Source organism: Cyclospora cayetanensis, unplaced genomic scaffold (assembly GCF_002999335.1).
Source record: "Cyclospora cayetanensis isolate NF1_C8 unplaced genomic scaffold, CcayRef3 CcayRef3_contig_162, whole genome shotgun sequence".
NCBI classification, from domain to species: Eukaryota; Apicomplexa; class Conoidasida; order Eucoccidiorida; family Eimeriidae; genus Cyclospora; species Cyclospora cayetanensis.
This window is the reverse complement of record NW_020312106.1, coordinates 54,654-73,424: the sequence shown is the minus strand read 5'-3', so window position 1 is coordinate 73,424 and position 18,771 is coordinate 54,654. Positions and strand designations below refer to the sequence as shown.

The following is an 18,771-nucleotide window of genomic DNA, read 5'->3' as shown; positions in this document are numbered from 1 at the left end:
AGGCACGTGTGCATGTGAGCGGGAAGGGGAAGGAGGGAGTCGGGGGGTGAAGGGGAGAGGAAAGGAGAGGGACGGGGGAAAAAGGGAGAGGGATCGAGAGTGTGGGAGGGGGGGAAGGACTGCTTGCCTCCTGGGATGCCAATGAATCCGAAGAAGCGCGAAGAGCTACCTTGCGCCCATCCAAGGGCCCCCTCATGTTCCTGGAAAACGGCGAGGGGTAGCCACAGCAGTAGCAGCAGGAGTGGTGGCAGCGGAAAGCCGCCTCCCTGGCGGGTTAGTGTCTGCCCTCCTCTCCCCATGAGGCTTTTAAGGTCAAGCAGGCGGTTGGGATGAAACACAGCAGGGGGGTCTCTCAACGAGGTGGTGACGCCTCCTCTCGGCTCGGGGTGGGGCCCTCTGTGTGGAGAGACACTGCTGGCTTGGGGGGTAGTGTGTTGCTGCAGGCAGCGGGCGCTCAAGACGTCCTCTGTGAGGGATCGGCAATTACACAGCCTTCTCCTTCTGCGGAGACTCAGCAGACAGTGCGTATGCGCAGGAGAAGGGCTTTGGCCCCTAAGGGGGGCCTCAAGGCTCGGAGTCGAGCAGTAGGAGGGAGGTGGGTGGTGTGGGGGAACACGGAGGCAGTGGACTCCTCCTTAGCGCCTCCGTGCGGAGCGGTTGCACAGAGAGAGAGACAGCGGGAGCTCGCAAAATGAAGAAGCGAGATTCTTCCAAGGCACCTCTGAGAAACAATTATAAAAACACCCTCGAGATCCTTGCACGAAGGCACACAGAGGGGGGGGGCCCTACACCCCGAGACAGAGAGAGCCCCACGCGCTCGTGCTGCACGGCCCCAGAGGGCAAGGGCCCCGGGGGATCGAAAGGGGGGAGGGGGGCCCCCCGGCTGGGATGGGGTGAGGGGCCCCCCTCCACACGGATGTGAAAAATTGCCGATTTTTTCAAAGCCTCTTCCTTCCTTCAGCTTTTTGCTGTTGTTTTTCCGTGCGATTGTCGTTGCTATGTAACTGGACATAGGCCTACTCCGCGCGCCTCCCCAAGGGCCCTCCCCTCCTAAGGTGTTGTCGGCGGTGCAGCCGAGGGCCCTATTTTCTCGCTGCTCGCGGCAGTGTGAGGCTGCGAGCAGCTTTCTACAGGCCTCTCTTGACAGTGTAGGCTCAGGCGGCATGCGGCCTCAAGAAGGGCCTCCAGCGCAGCAAGCGTCGCCCCCTCAGGCGGACTGGCAAGCCACTCCTTCCGCAGCTGGGAGTGCAAGTGGACAGCTTCATCGTCATGCGCGTCCTCTGCCATCGTGGGTTACGGCATGCGTTTGCCGACTCCTTGCGCCTCCCTGCCGGGTCTGTGAATGCTCTGCAATGAGCTGCGAAGCCTTCTGTGCCCTCTTTCCCCCGAGAGGCGCCGAGTGCTCGGCAGCTGGAGTCGCACCCGCAGCAGGGGCCCCCTCCCCCTGGGATCGATTACGGGGGCCCCTGGAAATGGGGCCCCTTGGAGACTCCCAGGGGGCCGGTGGCGGCCCCCCCCTGCTCGATGAGTGGCTGCGGCTGGAGGCCAAGGCTTGCACCTCGTCAGCTGCCAGTCAGACTTCTCTAGGCCCTCTTGTGCCTTCAGAGGCAGCGACAAAGGCGCAAGAAGCAGCGGAGACTCTCTTGAGCGCCTCAGGCACCCTTTACGGAGTGGTGTGTTCCCCCGAGGAGGAGGAGACGCAGGAGTCGGCGGGGGCCCCTACGCGCGAGGAGCGACCGGAAAGGGCCCTGGTCTTGGGCCTCTGTGAATGCGCCTTATTTGCATTGCATGCGGAGGCTCAAAGGGCGGTGAGCTGTCTAAGAGCGCCCTTACCCAGCACCGCAGCTCCCCCTTCGTCTCTTCCCTTGGACCCCACTGGCTCTGCCCGCCTGCTCCTCACAATAGCAGGGGGGGCCCACACGGCCGTTGCAGCTACAGAAAGGCGCCTGCTGCTGTCTCACGCGGCCTTTACTGGAGTCTGTGGCTCAGAGCCTCGTTTTCTGCATGCCACCCCCGCGGAAGCACAAGCAGCATCAACAACGTCCAGGAGTAAGGTCTACACAGCAGCCGTAGCCTGCGCGCTCGAGGAACTAAGGGCCTCACGGCTGCCTCTGATGCTGCACCCTAAAGCTGCCGAGGTGTGGGCTCTCCGACGGCAGCAGCTGCGGGTGTGCCTGCTTCTGCTCCTAAAGCCCCCAGCGGAAGACACTACATGCGTACCAGAGTCTATGGAGAGCGCGGCAGAAGAAATCCGAGAGGCCCTGCTCACCGAGGCGTCTCTACAGAGGGAGTCGCGATGGCTCGCCCTTGCGGCACAGCGGCAGGACGGGAGCTGCCAAGGGCCCCTCCTGCCCCCCCCGGAAGGCTCTGACAAACCCGCGCTGCATTCGCTGGTGCTGCTGCAGTTGCTGCTGCTGCTGCTGCTGCAGTCAGAACTCGCCCTCGCAACATGGCATCTGAGGGCCCGAAGCCACAGCTACCCAGCGGCCGAACACGCCCACCGCGTCTTTCAGCTCTTCCTCGCCGAAACAACAGCGGCAGCTGCGGCAGCTGCGGCTACTGCCTCCGCGCAAGGCAGCATTTCGCCGGCAAGTGCTTTAGCGGATACAGAAGAGTTGCTTCACAGCATCGGCAACCCGAGTGCCTCCCGCCTATTGGCTGAGGTCAAGACTATGGAATGGGAGTTCTGGAAGCGCACGGCCCAGACGGTCCCCTCGCACTTTGCGGGGGGCCACCAGCTGCTGCGTTTGCTCTCTCTGGAGCTGCAGCAGTTGCTGAAGCAGCGCGTCTTCTGCTCGACTGCAGATCCTTTGCGGCGGCTTGAAGCCTCTTGGATCGCCATGCAGCTGTCTTCGGAAGGCACCGCTGCCACACGCGCTGCAGAAACGGCGGACGAGGCCCGCAAAGTGCTGTCTCTCTTCCCAGCGTGCGAGGCGGCGTGGAGACTGTGCACCTACTCGCTCGTTGCGCTAATGGACTGGGCAGGGGCAGCCGCGGAAGCCTGTGCGCACCCTCAGGAGACCTTGAAGACGGCTGTAGAACCGCCACTAAGGGACCTGGTGCGGAGGGAGGCTGCGTGGGCCACCAAGTTCAGCCCTATCCCCTTCGCGAAACGGCACACAGAAACGCTCGAGGAGGAGCTTCAACTGCTCCTAGAGCACGCAGACGCATCCTAGTGACTGCTTCGTAGAATTAGCACAGGGAGGGGCATGAGGCCGTGTATCTCATCCCGTCTCGGAGGTCCCTAGTTGAGGGCTTCTGCCAGTGTGCCTCATGATAGAAGCCACTAGTGGACTTTAGCTTAGGGACACGCCGTTGTAACTGAACTGGCTGGCACGTCGCGAAAGCCTCCGCCTCGTCAAACGGTTCCCCTCTCTGTGCTCTGCAGCTGGAATGCACCCAGCAAGGCCTCTAGTCACTCACTGCCCTCATGGCTGTACCAAACGGAATTGGGGAGTCGCCCTCACAGACACTTGCAAGTTGCGTAGTGGCAGCTCCACGTCTTTTGCTACTGTGCGCTACCGCTCAGTGTTCATATCCAATCCGCAAACGCAGGCACCCTCTTTGCACTCCCTCTCTCCATCCCGTGCCTGCCGACCCTTCTCTCCTCTCCCTGGCTCGCTTCCTCCTTCTCCCTCTAGTTTTGGCCCTTGCCTCGCAAGCTCTTGCGCTTTAAAGCTACTTGTAAGGTCTCCGTACGGAGACAATTCAGTAGACACTACATGCAAACTCGATAAAGTGCTGTTGAACTTCTAGAGGCCCGGCATGAGGCGAGAGGGCCAGCTAGGATGTGTGCTGGTGCACCCTCTAAGCATGCCAATCATTTACAGCTAGCTACGCACAGCATTCAGCACTCAGGCGCACAACACTGAACCCTCGTGTACTGGAATGGCAGGCTAATCTGCAATAAGTAATCTCATGAATATATACGAACAGACAAACCAGCTAGTCGAATTTTCACTAATGTTCACCTAAATATAATTAGTGTGGTATAAGGTGCCTTAATATAGCTTCGCTTGCCATAAAAGCTGCCTCGGACCTTCAGCCTGCAAAACTACTAACTATCTGGGGAAGATAGGGGATCAACGTGGGACAACTCCCTGACACAATTAGCGGCTCCCAGGCATCTAATCTCTCTTAAAGAGCAATGAATGTTTGCTATGCAATGCCCTGCGGCCTTTCAGCTAGCATCCGGTGTTCCTAACTTTAAGAAAGCCGTTTGGGGTGTAACGGTACTATACATAGATTATCTCCTGCATCTTCTGCCAAGTTGATCGCAGAACCACTACTGCAGGTCAGCAGATAGCATTCATTTGGCAAACTTCGTGCACTCAAGGAAGTGCCAAGGGTGGATATAGCAACTCTTAACTGCCGTTGCCTCCTCTGCGGCGGATGGTGCTCTGCCACCTAGAGCAAAGAGTGCCGCCACTGAGGCTTGAGAGAGAGCCACGTGTGTAAGGCTTTCATCCAAAAAGAAAAAGCCATCGCTGAAGAACAATAGATAAAATGCTTCCATGCGAACCAAGTGACCACTCAGCGACCCGCCTGACGTACAGCTGCGGTGTATATGCAACTGGTCGAACCAAGCATGAAACACAGGGCTCAACAAGAGCAGATCTCGCGAAATATGACGTCCATCCAAAAGAAATCAAGATTCAAGATCTAATTAAAGGGGGAAAACACCTTTAGTTTACGTCCTTCCTATTTCTTTCGGACGCAGGTCACTTGTAACCCACCAACGGACTCCTTCCCCTCCATCGCCACGCCTCTAGAAAAGGAAATCTTCCCTTTTATTCAAGCGCCTCCGAGCTCTCTTCGAAACTCACTAACCACTTTTTGCATTTTACTTTCTCCCTTGTGCCCCCGCCCCTCCAGGAACCGCCTACCTAAGTTTTACCGCATCAAGAGGCCTACCTGGTTGCCTCTTCGTCGGTGTCAGGTTTTTAAAGAAGGCCTTCTGCCTTCGTCTTATCAGCCATACTGCACTTCCTCCTCCATTTGGAACGACGGCTTTGAAGGGCGTGGTGCTCTAGTTGGACTGCGGGGTTCAAGGCCTGTTCAGCAAAACATTTGCCGCACATGGAAACCCCAGTTTGGGGTCAATGAAGCTCCAAGATTTGTAAGGATATCGCCTCGAGGAAGGGCCCCCTACTTCCATTTCAATGGTCTCTTTACCCTCCTTGAACAACAGGGCTCCTCCTCGCCGACCCTCTTTGCCACCTCGGTTGTATGTGGCCTTGGCCTCACTGCTGCTCTGGACCTCCCTGGTGATATCTGCACCTTGGGGGGCCCTTGCGAGTCACTCCGAAGACGCTGATTTCGTTTCAGAGGCAGGTTCCCTGCACCGGCCGCAGCACTCCAATCCCCGCGAGTATTTCTAGACTTCGAACTGTCGTAAAGGAGCCTTCTGCTTCTGGGGTAGCCTGGAGGGTGCAATCCCCTTAGACTCACGCAGTGGCCTGCTGTACATGCCTTCCTCGCGCTTCTCCCTCTGATGGATTTCCTCTGTTTTCATCCGTCCTGGCGTGTGTGGCTGCTGCAGCTCCTAGAGGCCATCAACCGAGAATGGGAGGTTTCAGAAGACGATGCCGAGACCTCCTCCTCATCCCTCCAGCGCGCATTTTCTCAAAGGACTGAGCGAGAGGTGAGTCTTCAACCCCGTCAGTGCCCCCAGTCGCTGATTCTGCAGGCCACCTCCTCGGAGACGGCTTTGAAGGCCGCTCTATCCGGCAGACATTCACGCATGTGTGTTCACATCCTCTTAACTCTAAGAGCTTTCGGAGACGCAGCATCCTCGTACGTGTGCTGTTTCTTCCGCGACTGTTGCTCCTGTCTCTGCTTCCAGGGCCTTAAGAAGAAGAGCACCCTGCAGCTCGCCAGCGGGCACTTGGTTGGTGAGGAGTTCTTCGGCGCGCTCACTGCTTTCCAGGGGCCCTCCTCCGATACTCCCCACATTGAGGGGGCTGCGCAAAAACCGCATGCCCAGCACGCGCAAGCCTTTGAAGAAGAGGGAGGCTTGTATGCGCAGAAGCCCCCTAGAGCCTGGAAAATATCCGGATTTAGCGCAAGGCCCTCGTGCCCCGCAAGGAATCCCTTGGCAGCTGAGAAAAGGAGGTGGGCAGCTGCTGCGGCGGGAAGCGCCCTGCTGGATAGCCAGCTACTGCAGCAGCAGCGGTGGCTGCTGTTGCATATTATGCGGCGAAGCGGCAAAAGCATCACGGCTCAGCAGCAGCAGCAGCAACACCAGCTCCAGTACGAGATTCCGTCCCTTGCTGCTTTGCAGCAGCCCTCTGCAGCCGAAGCAGAAGGCGGACGAGGCTCTGCAAGTGCGCGTCTCTTAGGCTCAGCTCCAGCAGCAGTCCATGGCTTGCCGCCCTCGAAACGCGAGCTAGAAGCTCCCAAGGCCTCTTCCTTGCCACTGCAGCCTTCCAGCGTAAGCGGAGCAGCAGCAGCCTCTACGGAGACACCTCCTGCTTGCCCTAAGCCTAGAGTCTTTACACTGCCGTTGACAGGACGGCTGACTTGCGCTCGGCTTGCCGAAGCGGCCAGAGGGAAAGGCAACGTTCCCAGCAGGGATCCTGAGATAGCTTCCCAGGAAGAGCCGCAAAAGAGCAGGAAGGGGGCTGCAGGGGAGGGGGGCCATCAGGCAACAACAGCGAGCATGCGTTTCGTCCTGGGGGGGCTTGAGACGAGCGTTGAGGAGGCCCTTGAGGGTTTCTTCGATGCACTGGCGTTTAGCGGCAGGCGCTTTGGAAGGCCTAGCGCACCGCCGTCAGAAGTGGCTATGAGTGCTGGGTGGATGGGAGCCTCATCTTCCATTGCAGTCGCGGGGTCGAGAGGCGCTGCCGTCGGGGAGGGGGAAAGCTCCGTCATGACATGGGTACTTGCCCCCGCAGGAGGCGACGATGCGGGCGACACGTCTAGGAGGCTGGCAGAGGAGAGAGACGTGCTGCTGGAAGCCTTGGAGTTCGCGTTTTCGCTGCATGCGGAGGAGGTCATGCGGGAGAGAAAGGCCTCGGGGCTCTTCTCTACGGGCAGCTACGCGCCCGCGGGGGCCCCTCTTGCCGCAACTTTGCAGGTTAGCTTCGACTCGGTGCCTCTTCACGAGCAGCGGATCCTGCAGGCGGAGTGGGAAGAGGCCCTGGAAACTTCGTTGTGGGAGCGTGTGGGGGGGGAGGACTCTTTGGAAGAGGCCTTTTACGACACCCTTATAACTCCGGGAAAAGCGCAGCTCTCGGGGGAAGGCATGAACAATGCGCCGCATGTGGATGAAGGGGGGGATAACCGCAGACATTTGCGGGGCCTCTTCGAGGCGATGGTAAGGGGCCTCGAGGGGCCCGAGGGGGCGACGGCTCTTGAGGTTCTGTCGCTTTCCCTAGAAGATCTGCGGATCATCTTGGCTCTCGAAGAGGAGACGGGGGGCCCCCTGTCCCTTGTGGTGGTGGAGGACTGGGGGGAGAGCGCGGAGGTTGCTCACATCCTCGGAGACGAGGAAAAGGCCGCTTTTCTCGTCGGGCAGAAGGACGGAACCCCACAGACGCTAGGACTAGAGGGAGGGGAAGAAGGAGACAGCGCGGCGAAGGAGGAAGAGGGCCTTGTCGACGATAACTACTGGCATTGGCTTATAGAAGACCCTGGGGCTTGGTAGCTAGCTGAGCCTACGCCTCGAGCGATCCACGAGGGGGCGAAAACGCCCTCTTCAGCCTCGCGCTGCCCCCCTGGGGGGAGGAGGTTTATGTTAGTGTATGTATATATTCATTAGGCGCACACGAAACGAGTAAGGTGCTGTGTGGCATCCTATGTGCTGCCAGCACTCTGTCTGGTGCACAGCTATTTAAAGAGGGTACAAATACGATACATGCAGGTCTACATCCAGCATAGGTGACTGCGCAAAACGCAGGGAGTAGCAGCAGGACCCCTTAGCTGAATGGTCGCCAAAAGCTAACCATTGCACCGCGGCGTGCTGCAATGCTGACCAGACCCTCATGCTCGCGCGCCTTCCTCACGGGTCTGCCGCATAAAAAGCTTCCTGCTCTCAACGGTACAGACATCAGGGGAGCGCCGCGAAGAAGGCAGATCAAAGGTCCTTCCGTCTGCCGGGAAGTGGTCGCAGGCCGCCTCCGAGGGAATTCTGATAAGCGGCTTTAGATGCTCTTCAAACGCTTGATTCAGCGACAACTGTAGCCCCCGGTGACTGCTACTGACGCGCCGGATATTACAGGTGCAAACGACCGAGTTCAAACCCACTTTTCGATCAACGACCTGTAGGGGATTGGGCATTGGGGGGTGCCCTTGAGCTTTGCTAGAAGGGGAGAAAGCCCGTGTGTTTTTGCGCCTCCTGCCGAATGAGGCATCTAGAGCAGTAGAAGGTGCACAGACTATAGCGTACTGGCGGATGTTGGCTACTTTTTTTCAGTGCGAGCAGGGGCCACCATGTGGATGGTGCCTCTTTTGTGAATATACACTAAGGGGACCCTCGTTGAGAAAGCCGCTATTGCGGAAGCCCCAGTAGAGCATCCAGTGTCTGTTGCACAGACCTGGCGTCTCAAGAGCATCCAAGGATTCTTGCATGACGAGCAGTACGCTCCATCGGACGTGCAGGTAGGTGGGGGCCCTAGTGGCTAGAAACACTGCAGGGGGCCGGGCCATGCTCTAAGCGCATTCTGAAATCCCCTTCAAGCTGTGCAGCGAGTCTGAGGAATAAGCTTTCTCGTGCTTAAATATACAGTCAACGTATGCCAGGCTCTAGGACTCCTGCTGTATAGGAGCAGTGGTGCGAGTTCAGGCCTTGCCTTGATGCAGTAACGGCTGTTTGCCTGTGCCCCAGAGACTCCGTGAAAAGGCCTCAGTTGGCAACCCTTCTCCGCATAAGGCCACCGTCATATTCTGGCATGGGAAGGAGGATGCAGGGGGGAAAGGGGCGCGGGGGAGGGAGAAAGAAGGGGAGGTGGTAGTGGTAGTGGTGTCAGTGTAGTGTGCATCCCGATGGAAGATTGGAATTTGTCGAAAGGAGTTCGACTCTCGATGGGCCTTTGTTTTCCTCGTGTGCGGTCTCTGTATTTTGCGCGTCCTGGTGGTTATATACGCTTGACCCCTGAGTCCTAAGAGAAGCCTATTATGCGCCACCCTCCGCATTCGTGGCTCGATGCCGCCTACACGAGGGCGAGCAGTTCATCACGTGAGGTCACTAGGGGGAGAAGCGGAGGAAGGGGGTGCACACGCGGTGGGAGGCTCACAGAGAGTCCCTAGGCAATGCCACTTGGCGGCACTCGTCACCCGTACAAAACAGACGCGCCCCAACAGCGCGTCATCTCTGCACAAGCGACACAGCCAAAGGAGGCTCACCGGCCTTTAACCGCAAGGTGTTTGCAGGGCAGAGATCACAAACGAGGCACACACACATGCGCGTAGACGACTGAGAACGGCCATGAGGGCGGAAAAGGCCATTACGGCAAGGGACACGCGCAACGGCTCAAGGGGCCCAGCGCTGAGAGGGAGCGCTGCAAAGTACAACAACACCAACGCAAGACGCCGAATGCCACAAAGCAACTCGCCTGCCAACAAGGACTTTGACGTATTGCTTCGTGTGCCCCACTGTGTGATCGCTTCGGTCTGAGTTAGACGAGAACCATACCTGCAACACCCAGAACCCACGATAACCACACGGCTACATACCAACCTTGCACAACACAGTGCAGATACATGCACATATATATATATATATATATTGTCACACATATGGGAAAGACACGCATACATACACTGACAGACATACATACACTGACAGACATACATACACTGACAGACGCACATACACTGACAGACATACATATACTGACAGACATACATACACTGACAGACATACATACACTGACAGACATACATACACTGACCGACATACATACACTGACAGACGCACATACACTGACAGACATACATACACTGACAGACATACATACACCCATGCGCACACCTACACATATACACACACAGTCGGCAGTGTGAAAAGGCAGTGCATTCTTAGATGGTGAATGTCCGGCGGCCTGCACTGGATGCAATTGCACACAAATACTCCAGGAGCACCCGAAAATGGCGCACAAACAAATCCAGCCTCCGTTGCGCTCGACAGGGGAATAGGTGCAGCCTGAGCTCTGCAACGGGCCTGCCGCTTTCGAAGTCTCGCTCTCTCTAACAACAGCCTCGGAGTTTGCCTATCGAGGGTTGCTATGCCTTGCAGACATCCTCCGCAACGCAATGCGCAGCTCGGAGAAAGGCTCCCAAAAAGTGCAAACTCACCTTTTGGACAGTGCCAACCATCCAGTCATAGCATGTATAGGACTCGAAGAGCTGTGTGACCTCCCGACTCCGGCGCTTGACAATTTGGGAAGGCAGCTGTTTCATGGAGGCGGCGGGAGTTCCTGGTCGGGGATAGAACTGGCTAATGTTGACGGCCTATGGAAAACGCGCAAAGGCACCAAGAGATTTGCAGCGGCAGCACTTAGAGCAAGGCAATTTTATACTCCACGCGCCATGTGTCATGCGTGCAATAGCATTGTCATCGCCAGGGATCACTAGGCACGCGCCTTCTGTTCATGCGCTTAAAGAGAGGCGCTCATAGAGATAGAGAGACAGAGAGAGACAGAGGCCTTGTCTGTCAGCAGGCATTTCGTGGCCTTCTTTCTACAAGGGTTGACTTCCGGGTAACTCTCAGAAGCACCCTAGGGGCGAAGGGATGGCACGATGCTCTGTGCATCTCGGAGCGTTGGACCTTGGATGCAAGCCACAATGCCACGCCCGCAGAGGTCTAAGAGACGCACTGGAAATTTGTATTCTTTGAGCAGCTGCAACGTCTGCTGATGGTCCTCCTCCGTCTCGCCAGGAAATCCGCATATCACGTCCGTCATGATGCTCATTCGTGGGTGCGCCTTAAGACAGGCATCGACTACTGTCCTAAACTGCTCCGCTGTATAGTCTCTCCTCTGCACGCAGAAACAGTGGAGGCACATGCTACGCACGCTCACATGCTGCATGCGCATACGCCTCTATAGAAAGCACCGCGCCGCTCTCGCCCTTGAGTATCTTTTTCTCCCCACTGCCCGCACATGAAATACACACACGGACGCACACAAAAGCGGCTGCCTCTATTTGAACACCATCTCCGCGCAAGACCATACACCACAGACAGGCAAAGAGGGGGCAGGCCCATGCATGTGTGTGGCGTGCCTCTCCCCAACTCAGGGTAGGCGTGACTCTGCGCTTCTTGCTGAGATGACGGTCCTTTACAGCCCCACGTCGAAGGCGCGTGGCGTACGCTGCCGGCCCCCTCGAAGCTGGCAAAGAAAAAGCCCTCTCATCAAAAGGGCTAGGGGTGCCTTATATGCAGCAGCATAAATGCAGTAGAGTACCCTTCCTCGTACTACCCGTACTAACTACCAAAGGGGCTAGCCTAAAAATGCGTGGGGGAGAAAGGAAGGTGGGCCTGTGCACGGACCATGCGACTGAGGACGCGATTGCTGCCGGACTGTACCGGCAGCTGCAAGAACTCAAAGAGATTCGGATGCCCCAGCAGTTCGGTTGCAGCCGCTAGCTGGCTTAGCAGAAAGGGTGGATTCCCCATTCCTACACGCAGCATCACCTCCTCTCTCAAGGGCAAGCTCAGCAGACGCTTCAGCAACTGCGTCAAGCTGCTCCCTATATCCAGACCATAGGCGCCTGAGAGCACCCCCCGCAGACAACATACCAACGACAGCACAGCACGAGTGCCACGCAGAACTTTGCGCACTGCACGTGGACGTCTGGCTGCACACCAGTGCGACTTTGCTAGGAAGCGAGAAAAAAACAAGCGGCCCTCAAATTTTGGCCTCTTGCCAATGTATTACAGCACGGATCCCCGCAGCAAGCAACACAAATGCATGTGCTGCTGAGTCGAGACGTGGCCTTTACGACATGTCTCGAGGAGGCGCTTAACGTCCCTGTTGGATCTTATCGGATCTCCCGCATCCCAGGTGGAGGCCAGCGCTGGCAGCCTACCGGTGTCTTCGCTAGTCAGCCAGATCTGCGTCACCCCCTCCTGAATAGCGCTGCGGATCCGAGCCTCAATGACCTCCTCCGGGTAGCTTCCCAGCTCCCCCCTAAACCAGCAGACACTCCAAAAATAAGACACATGAGAAGCGCACCCGAAAAACGGGTTTCCCCTGCAGCGAGCCTAGCAGACAGACAAAGTAGCAGACAAACAGAGTACCAGACAGACAGAGTAACAGACAGGCAGAGTAGCAGACAGGCAGTGTAGCAGATAGAGAGAGTAACAGACAGGCAGAGTAGCAGCCTCTCTCTACCGGGAGAAGAGGGCGCCAAGGAGAAGCTAGCCAAACGGATGATGAAACACTGCCGTAAATATCTACAAAGGCTGCGGGCACACCCGGTACGCATGCAGCTTCTTAGAAAGAGACGATCCAGAAAAAATGAGGCCAGCAGCTACTGCGCATATCGAAAAAGGCAAGGAGCCCCTACGGGCAGCACTCTCTCACTCCCCAGCCGCCGTGTGCTGCTTGAGCCAAGCATACGCTACGCACCTCGCGTGCTTGGTCTTGCAGTACGTACAGTTACCAAGGCACCCCGTGCTGATTGGCACAATTTCTACGAGTCGGTTTCGCCGAATCTTAGGCAAGTCGAGGGGCGGCAGCCTGCAGCAGCAAGAGAAGAAGTCGTCTTTGCACCCGTCGGAACTACCGTTTAAGGGCCCCTGAAACACGCTCCTCTAACACCGCTGCCTAAATTTTGTAGAAGCCTCCCAGACACCCAGACGCAGCGCGCATGGCCTGCAAAGCAGCCGCGTGAAGTCTACGCGGCTACCCGAGACAGCTCCTGCCGTTCTTTGCGCCTCGAGGGAGAAAGAAAGGGAGAAAAAGAGCATCTAGGAGGGCCTAGGAAGGCGCGCAAGTTTTTTTTTCCTCTAAAGCTAAACAGAGGGGCAGCACACGAACCCCTTCCCGCCGGTTAGCCGCACAATGCGGCCCTGCAACGTCTCCTCAACGACCTCCACAATACGGCTGATGCGAGAGACTCCCACAACCGAGCACTCCGACAGCAGCGCGTCTTGCCATGACGAGGCCCCGTCTTTAGCTCGAGAGCCGCGTGCCCCCGATCCAACACCACCTGGCACGCAACCTGCCACTACACACGGAATACGCCTTCCAGGAACCTGAGGCTGCATCAACGACTGTGCCCCCTGCTGCACCGCTTCAGCGCCTACGGGGCCCACGGAGGCCCCCTCAGAAGCTCCCAGGCCCTGGTTGCTCGGGGGGCCCCCTTCCACTCCATGTCCAGCAAACGGAGGCTCTCCTAAAGACGCAGTATTCTTCGCTGCAGTATTCTTCGCTGCAGTATTCTTCGCTTCAGTATTCTTCGCTGCAGTATTCTTCGCTTCAGTATTCTTCACCGCAGTATTCTTCACCGCAGTATTCTTCGCTTCAGTATCCGCTTCAGTATTCTTCGCTGCAGTATCCGCTGCAGTATTCGCTGCAGTATCCACTGCAGTATTCGCTGCAGTATTCGCTGCAGTATTCGCTACCCCCTGCCGCTTCGCCGCGCGAGATGACGTCCGTCCGGGAGCATCAGAGCCGCCATAATCGCTGCCCTTCTTCCCGAGGGCTGCCTCAATGACTGAGTACAGCGCAAACTCGGAAGGGCTCTTCACGGTGCACGAATTCACGATGCAGATGTCTGCAGCGTCCAGGCTGTCCACGAACTGATAGCCGGCGGCATGCAACAAACCCTCTGCAACAAGCACACAACGTGAAAAAAAAGACACAGTTGGTCGTGTAAATGTTTTTTGCGTACTGCTGTCGCGCTACATTATTCGCCGAAAAAGATACAGGCCCCCAAACAAAAACACTCTCCTCGAACCACACAGCCAGGAACCCCAATGGTGGCAGCCATACAAACACACGAATTCGCCTGACTCGTGACAGGATACGAAACGGTTCAAAGGAGGGGCCTCCAGAAAAAGACAAAAAGCTTTCTCCCCCTTCTCCCACTCCCCTCTCTCCCCCTTCTCCCACTCCCCTCTCTCCCCCTTCTCCCACTCCCCTCTCTCCCCCTTCTCCCACTCCCCTCTCTCTCCCTTCTCCCACTCCCCTCATTCCCTTCTCCTACTTCCCTCTCTCCCCCTGCCCCCCGTCAAAAGCCCTGTCTCCTCCTCCTCCCCCTTCCCCGTTCCTCTTCCCCGCACAACCGACTCTTCGCCTCCCGAATTCTTCCACGGCTTCCAAAGGCTCAGCTTTTAACGGGATTCCTCAGCTTCTTACGCATGTATTCCGAGTCTGACACATTGTGAGAGCATCCAAATGTCTTCATGTAGACCCTCGCTCGCCCCGGGAGAAAGAGCTCATCATTGGCTCTTGTTTCGGCCCCCAAGAGCGTTGGATTCGCTTCAGAAAGAGAGTGTTCAACGACCCCACCTTCACTGCTCTGCCTCTGCATGCGCCGGGCAAGGGCCCGTTGCCGCGCGGCTTTGGACTGTATGTACGCTGCAGGTGTTGGAGCGCGGCCTAAACCGCTCTCTTCATCTCCCGCACTTTTCAAATCCTCCAGATCTTCGTCCTTTTCTTGCGTTTCTGCTGCTGCTTCCGCGGCTTCTCCAGGAGGGTCCAGGGCCCATGCTTGCCCTTCAAGGGGGCCCTCGGAGGGGCCCCCACAGCCACAGCTGCCGCCGCAGCAGCCGTCCTCCGTCTCGAGCTCCTCTGAACAGCCGCCGCCAGCCAAGACTTCCTGCGCCCTGTTAGAGCCACTGGAGCGGGGTGAGGCCTGGGAGGCTTCCCCGGTGAGGCCCCACGCATACACCCCAGCGGCTCCCAGAAGGGCCCCTACCCCCACAAAAGAGAGGACGCGGCATTCCCTGAGACGCCCTGAAAGATGCAGAGTGCCTGCAACCCCCGCCGCTGCCGCAAGCACAGAGACAGCTGTGACGGCAGGCAGTGGAATGTCTCGCATGCGCTGGGGGAGCTGCATCTGAAGCCGCATGGCGAAGCGAAAGGGAAGAGGCTTAGACGCCCCCCTGGGGCAGAAGCGCTGGGGGTTGCGGAGGCAGACGAGCAAACGCCGAAGGCGAAGGTTCGAAAAGAAAGGGCTGCAACACAACCCCCAAAAGCCAAACAACTGGGAAGGAAACTGCCCCCCACGCACGAGGTACCGGTGCTCGAGCAGCCTGGTCGGATGAGAGCACCTACACGGTTAAGTCATCTCGCCATGCTGTTTCTCCAGCCCTCTACAGAGAGCCGCTCAAGGCCCAAAGGGAGAGTGCCGGCAAAAGGCACGTGGGCCCTCCTCGGGGCCCCTAAGGTCCGTAGGAAGGCGATACACCGGAAGGCGGGATGCAGTCGCAATTGCTAAAACAAAGGCGTTTTATTCGCGAGAAAGAAACACTTCACAGCCTGAAGGAGGCCAAAAAAATGATATTTTTAGCTGCTTTATGCGAGGCACCCGCCTGTTGGGCCCCCCGTGCCCCTCTGCGGGCGGAACCGATGCTCTCCCCCGCGTGCGCGGGTAAGTCGGTGGGAGCAACGGAGTGCTGGATTTTTCACGTGTGTCTTTTCATGCAGTGTCTCTTTGGCTCCCAGATTATCTCTCTTTTTGTGCCGCATTAGATTTCAAGGCGGGATAAACCGTGTTCAGCAGAAGATGTCCGCCCATCTGGAAGCACGCGTGCCATACGTCGCGAGTGTGTTTGTATGGGGTTGTTAGTGGTATCTGTGTGTATGTATGTGTGTGTATGTATGTGTGTGTATATATGTGTGTGTATATATGTGTGTGTATGTATGTGTGTGTATGGGTGCCGCTTTGGCTGGTCCTTTTTTGCCCTAGTCAAGGACACTCACTACCTGCCTGCTGGGGCGTTCCGCTGCTGTTTCTGCTGTTGCTTGGGAACAAGTGTTGTGCGTGCTGCCCGCGCAGCTGCCCACCTTGCCGTTGAGTATTACAGGGATTTAATTCGATTAGTCACCCTTCCTCTTGGTGTGAGGAGGCTCTCACTGTGTCGAGGTAGGAGCTCTGCACGGCAATGCACCCGCGCACAGTGGGGCCACATGGGCGCTGCGTCTGGGTGACTCTATGGCGGGAAGTCTTTGAGCTTTTTCCTCTTTTCCTGGCCCCTTCGCTAGGAATCCCCTCACCAGCTGCTTGCTTGTGTGCCGCCAGCTCAGCAGTGGGTTGACACTGGATTCGTAAGAAAGTAAATCTGAACAAGCTGCTGGTGGCACCGCCCCGACCACAGCCAGTAGTGTTACATTTCATGGAATTCTTTTTCTAAGGTCTCTATAAAGCGACCCTTAGCCTCAAGCTCACTACAACCTTAGTAGACAGTGAGCGCTTCTCTGAAGTGCTCCCTCACTTCCTTGCACGCGCCCGTCGACCCCCGATATGAGGCAAGAGGGAGTGTAGCTGCGCGGTGAGCCACACTTGAACACTTCGTACTATTCTAGTTACATTAGCTGAGAATTGGTATAGAAGTTACTGATTGGATTGACCGCTCACAAACCTGATCAATTGCAGAGTAATTTGACTAATTACAAGCAGAGGCAACGCTGTGTACATGTGCTCTAGATGCTACGTACAGTTAGATGTGAATGCTAAGAAGCTTTAGAGGGTGCAGCTCCACACATTCTAGGTGCCTCTCTGCCCTCATATTGGAACTTTAAGAGTCTAGGGTCGGGGAAGGAGGATGTTTTCTTGAAAGCGTTCAAGTGTGTTTACAAACTGTGTATGGAGTCTGGAGCAACGTGCTTGCGTATGGAGAGCTTAGATAAAGCGTTACAGTCGGTAGCACCGCATGGCCATATACAGCTGCTCTTCACTGATCAACTTGCGGTGGATGCAATGAGATGTCCGATTATACTACAAAAGTTATCTAATTTCGATAAAGCTACTTGGCTACTTGACAAGTTTTTTGGCAACAGTCTAGGGAAAAGGGGATAAAAGGAGACGGCGGCACAACGCTTATTTGGGCAGAAAACACCGGTCCGCGTGCTGAAGTGAACTCAGTGGCTCAACAGCTACAAGGAAGGTATGATCTGGCATCCGAAAATAGGCATGAATATGTTGCAAAGGTTATGTTGGCCAGAACAACATGGGGATCCTATAGGTTATCAAATATTAGAAGATTTTATAGCCGGTTAAACATACACCTCGTTTCTTAGCCTTTAGGGAAAGAAAGACGGACGTTGCTTGTGGTATGTCAATAGGAGGGCGAAGTACTTCAATTATAGCTCTATCCAAGCAGAAGAAGCTGTCTGGCATCAGGGATTACTACAGCTCAAGGATTCATACAAGCCTAGAATGATCATCACATGCCGCGATCGGCCCAAGAGGGAGAAATACGAAGACTGAAGGAAGCAACCTACCAATAGATCTGTATACCGATGATCCTGAAACTTCGGTTAGCAGAAGCCACAACGTATACAAGCAAAAGCTTTATTAGTAGGTTGTCTCATGCTTCCGTGAACTTTAACATCGAGGGGTCCCAAGCGGCTGCGCTACAATGAATAATCAACCGACCACTAGAGCTTTTGCAAAACACATGCTACTTGAGGCCCCAGAAGCGAATGCGCCCAACTCATGCGCCTATGTATGAAAAAAAGGCTCAAGCTGGAATTTAGAGGCTATGTATGGTGGGGCTGTGCCAACCGGTCCTAGCCGGTCCTAGCATGTAGTCTGAGCAAAAGACAAACGGAAACCAGCAGGGATTCCCGCTCTCAAGCAGCTCTGCCACCCACCCCCCCAACGCATGCGCTTTTGTGCGAGAATTAGTCGAATAATCGAGAGCTGCGAACGCATAGCAAAGGCAAAAGAACTTGAACAACTGGACTGAACCTAGCGGGAGCAGTCCTCTGGGCAAGCAAAGAAGACGCAGCTGGAAAACGGAAAGCCCCCACACAAAGCTGCGGCGCAGATAAGCAGCTACAGAGGAAAGCTGAGTTGGGGGGCCGACGGGAACCAATTTCTGCGTTGCTACAAGCTTACATTTACTGCCTAGAAATGCTAACATTTCTTGACACTGATGTGAGGTGGACCTGTTATATGGAAACTGCAGAGGTGCAACCTGCCTGTTCACTTGTTAGAGCAGTCAGTATGAGTCAAGTTTGCTGAGAGGAGGCAGGATGCAAGAATTGGCAAGTCTTATACATTAATATACCACGCCAAATAGCAGATGGGTCCTGTTAGAATGGTACGTGCTCTTTGCATAGTGCATGTGCACCACAACGCAGTTGTAGGTATGCCCTGGGTGAACCCAGCGATAGGGGCTCCTACATCCACAGCTTTTTGCTTTGAAAAATAGCTCGGCAGAAAATCTGGAAAGAACAAATCCTGATTCCCTCGGCAACATCCGTTTTGTATGTGCTCAGTGGCGTTCAGTCGGTATCTCAACAAGGTAGCACAGAATCTAGATGCGGGCGGGTGAGAGCGCAGCACGATGATACGGTTCTGAGCATAAATATCGTCTTCCTGACTCTGTAAACCAACTCCTTGCCAAAAACTTGTGTTTAACTTGTGGCAGAGAAATAGGGGGAATAAGCCCATATCAAGGAGCTTGCGGAGATGCTGAGTAATCACGGGCTTCCAGCAGGCGGGCTACCTGCTGATCTTCCAACGCGTCGTACTGAGGTAATCCTGGGATGAGCCCCAAGCTATGCTCCGCATTAATGCAAGTCCCTATAGCATTAAGGGTATATGTGTGGCAGGTGGACGATGTGTAGAAAGGCAAAGTTCAGGAGTTGA

General features: G+C 56.0%; 3 protein-coding genes across 3 annotated transcripts; 2 read left to right on the top strand and 1 right to left on the bottom strand.

Annotated features, from left to right (window-relative positions):
• Positions 1 to 329: 329 nt before the first annotated feature.
• Positions 330 to 3,176, top strand: LOC34619117. Its single transcript, XM_026337073.1, has 5 exons — positions 330 to 676; positions 752 to 893; positions 962 to 1,039; positions 1,107 to 2,320; positions 2,414 to 3,176. Exons 1-5 carry the CDS (start codon positions 330 to 332, stop codon positions 3,174 to 3,176), a joined length of 2,544 nt encoding a protein of 847 aa, XP_026192858.1.
• Positions 3,177 to 4,151: 975 nt separating this feature from the next.
• On the top strand, positions 4,152 to 7,648 carry LOC34619116. The gene is made up of 3 exons (XM_026337072.1): positions 4,152 to 4,232; positions 5,690 to 6,184; positions 6,689 to 7,648. Exons 1-3 carry the CDS (start codon positions 4,152 to 4,154, stop codon positions 7,646 to 7,648), a joined length of 1,536 nt encoding a protein of 511 aa, XP_026192857.1.
• A 1,526-nt stretch (positions 7,649 to 9,174) lies between these two features.
• Positions 9,175 to 15,021, bottom strand: LOC34619114 (threonylcarbamoyladenosine tRNA methylthiotransferase). The gene is made up of 11 exons (XM_026337071.1): positions 14,721 to 15,021; positions 14,307 to 14,666; positions 13,571 to 13,776; positions 12,984 to 13,336; positions 12,573 to 12,683; positions 12,031 to 12,131; positions 11,492 to 11,712; positions 10,818 to 10,979; positions 10,297 to 10,452; positions 9,555 to 9,634; positions 9,175 to 9,313 (listed from the first exon to the last, which is right to left on the bottom strand). Exons 1-11 carry the CDS (start codon positions 15,019 to 15,021, stop codon positions 9,175 to 9,177), a joined length of 2,190 nt encoding a protein of 729 aa, XP_026192856.1.
• Between the last annotated feature and the right edge of the window lie 3,750 nt (positions 15,022 to 18,771).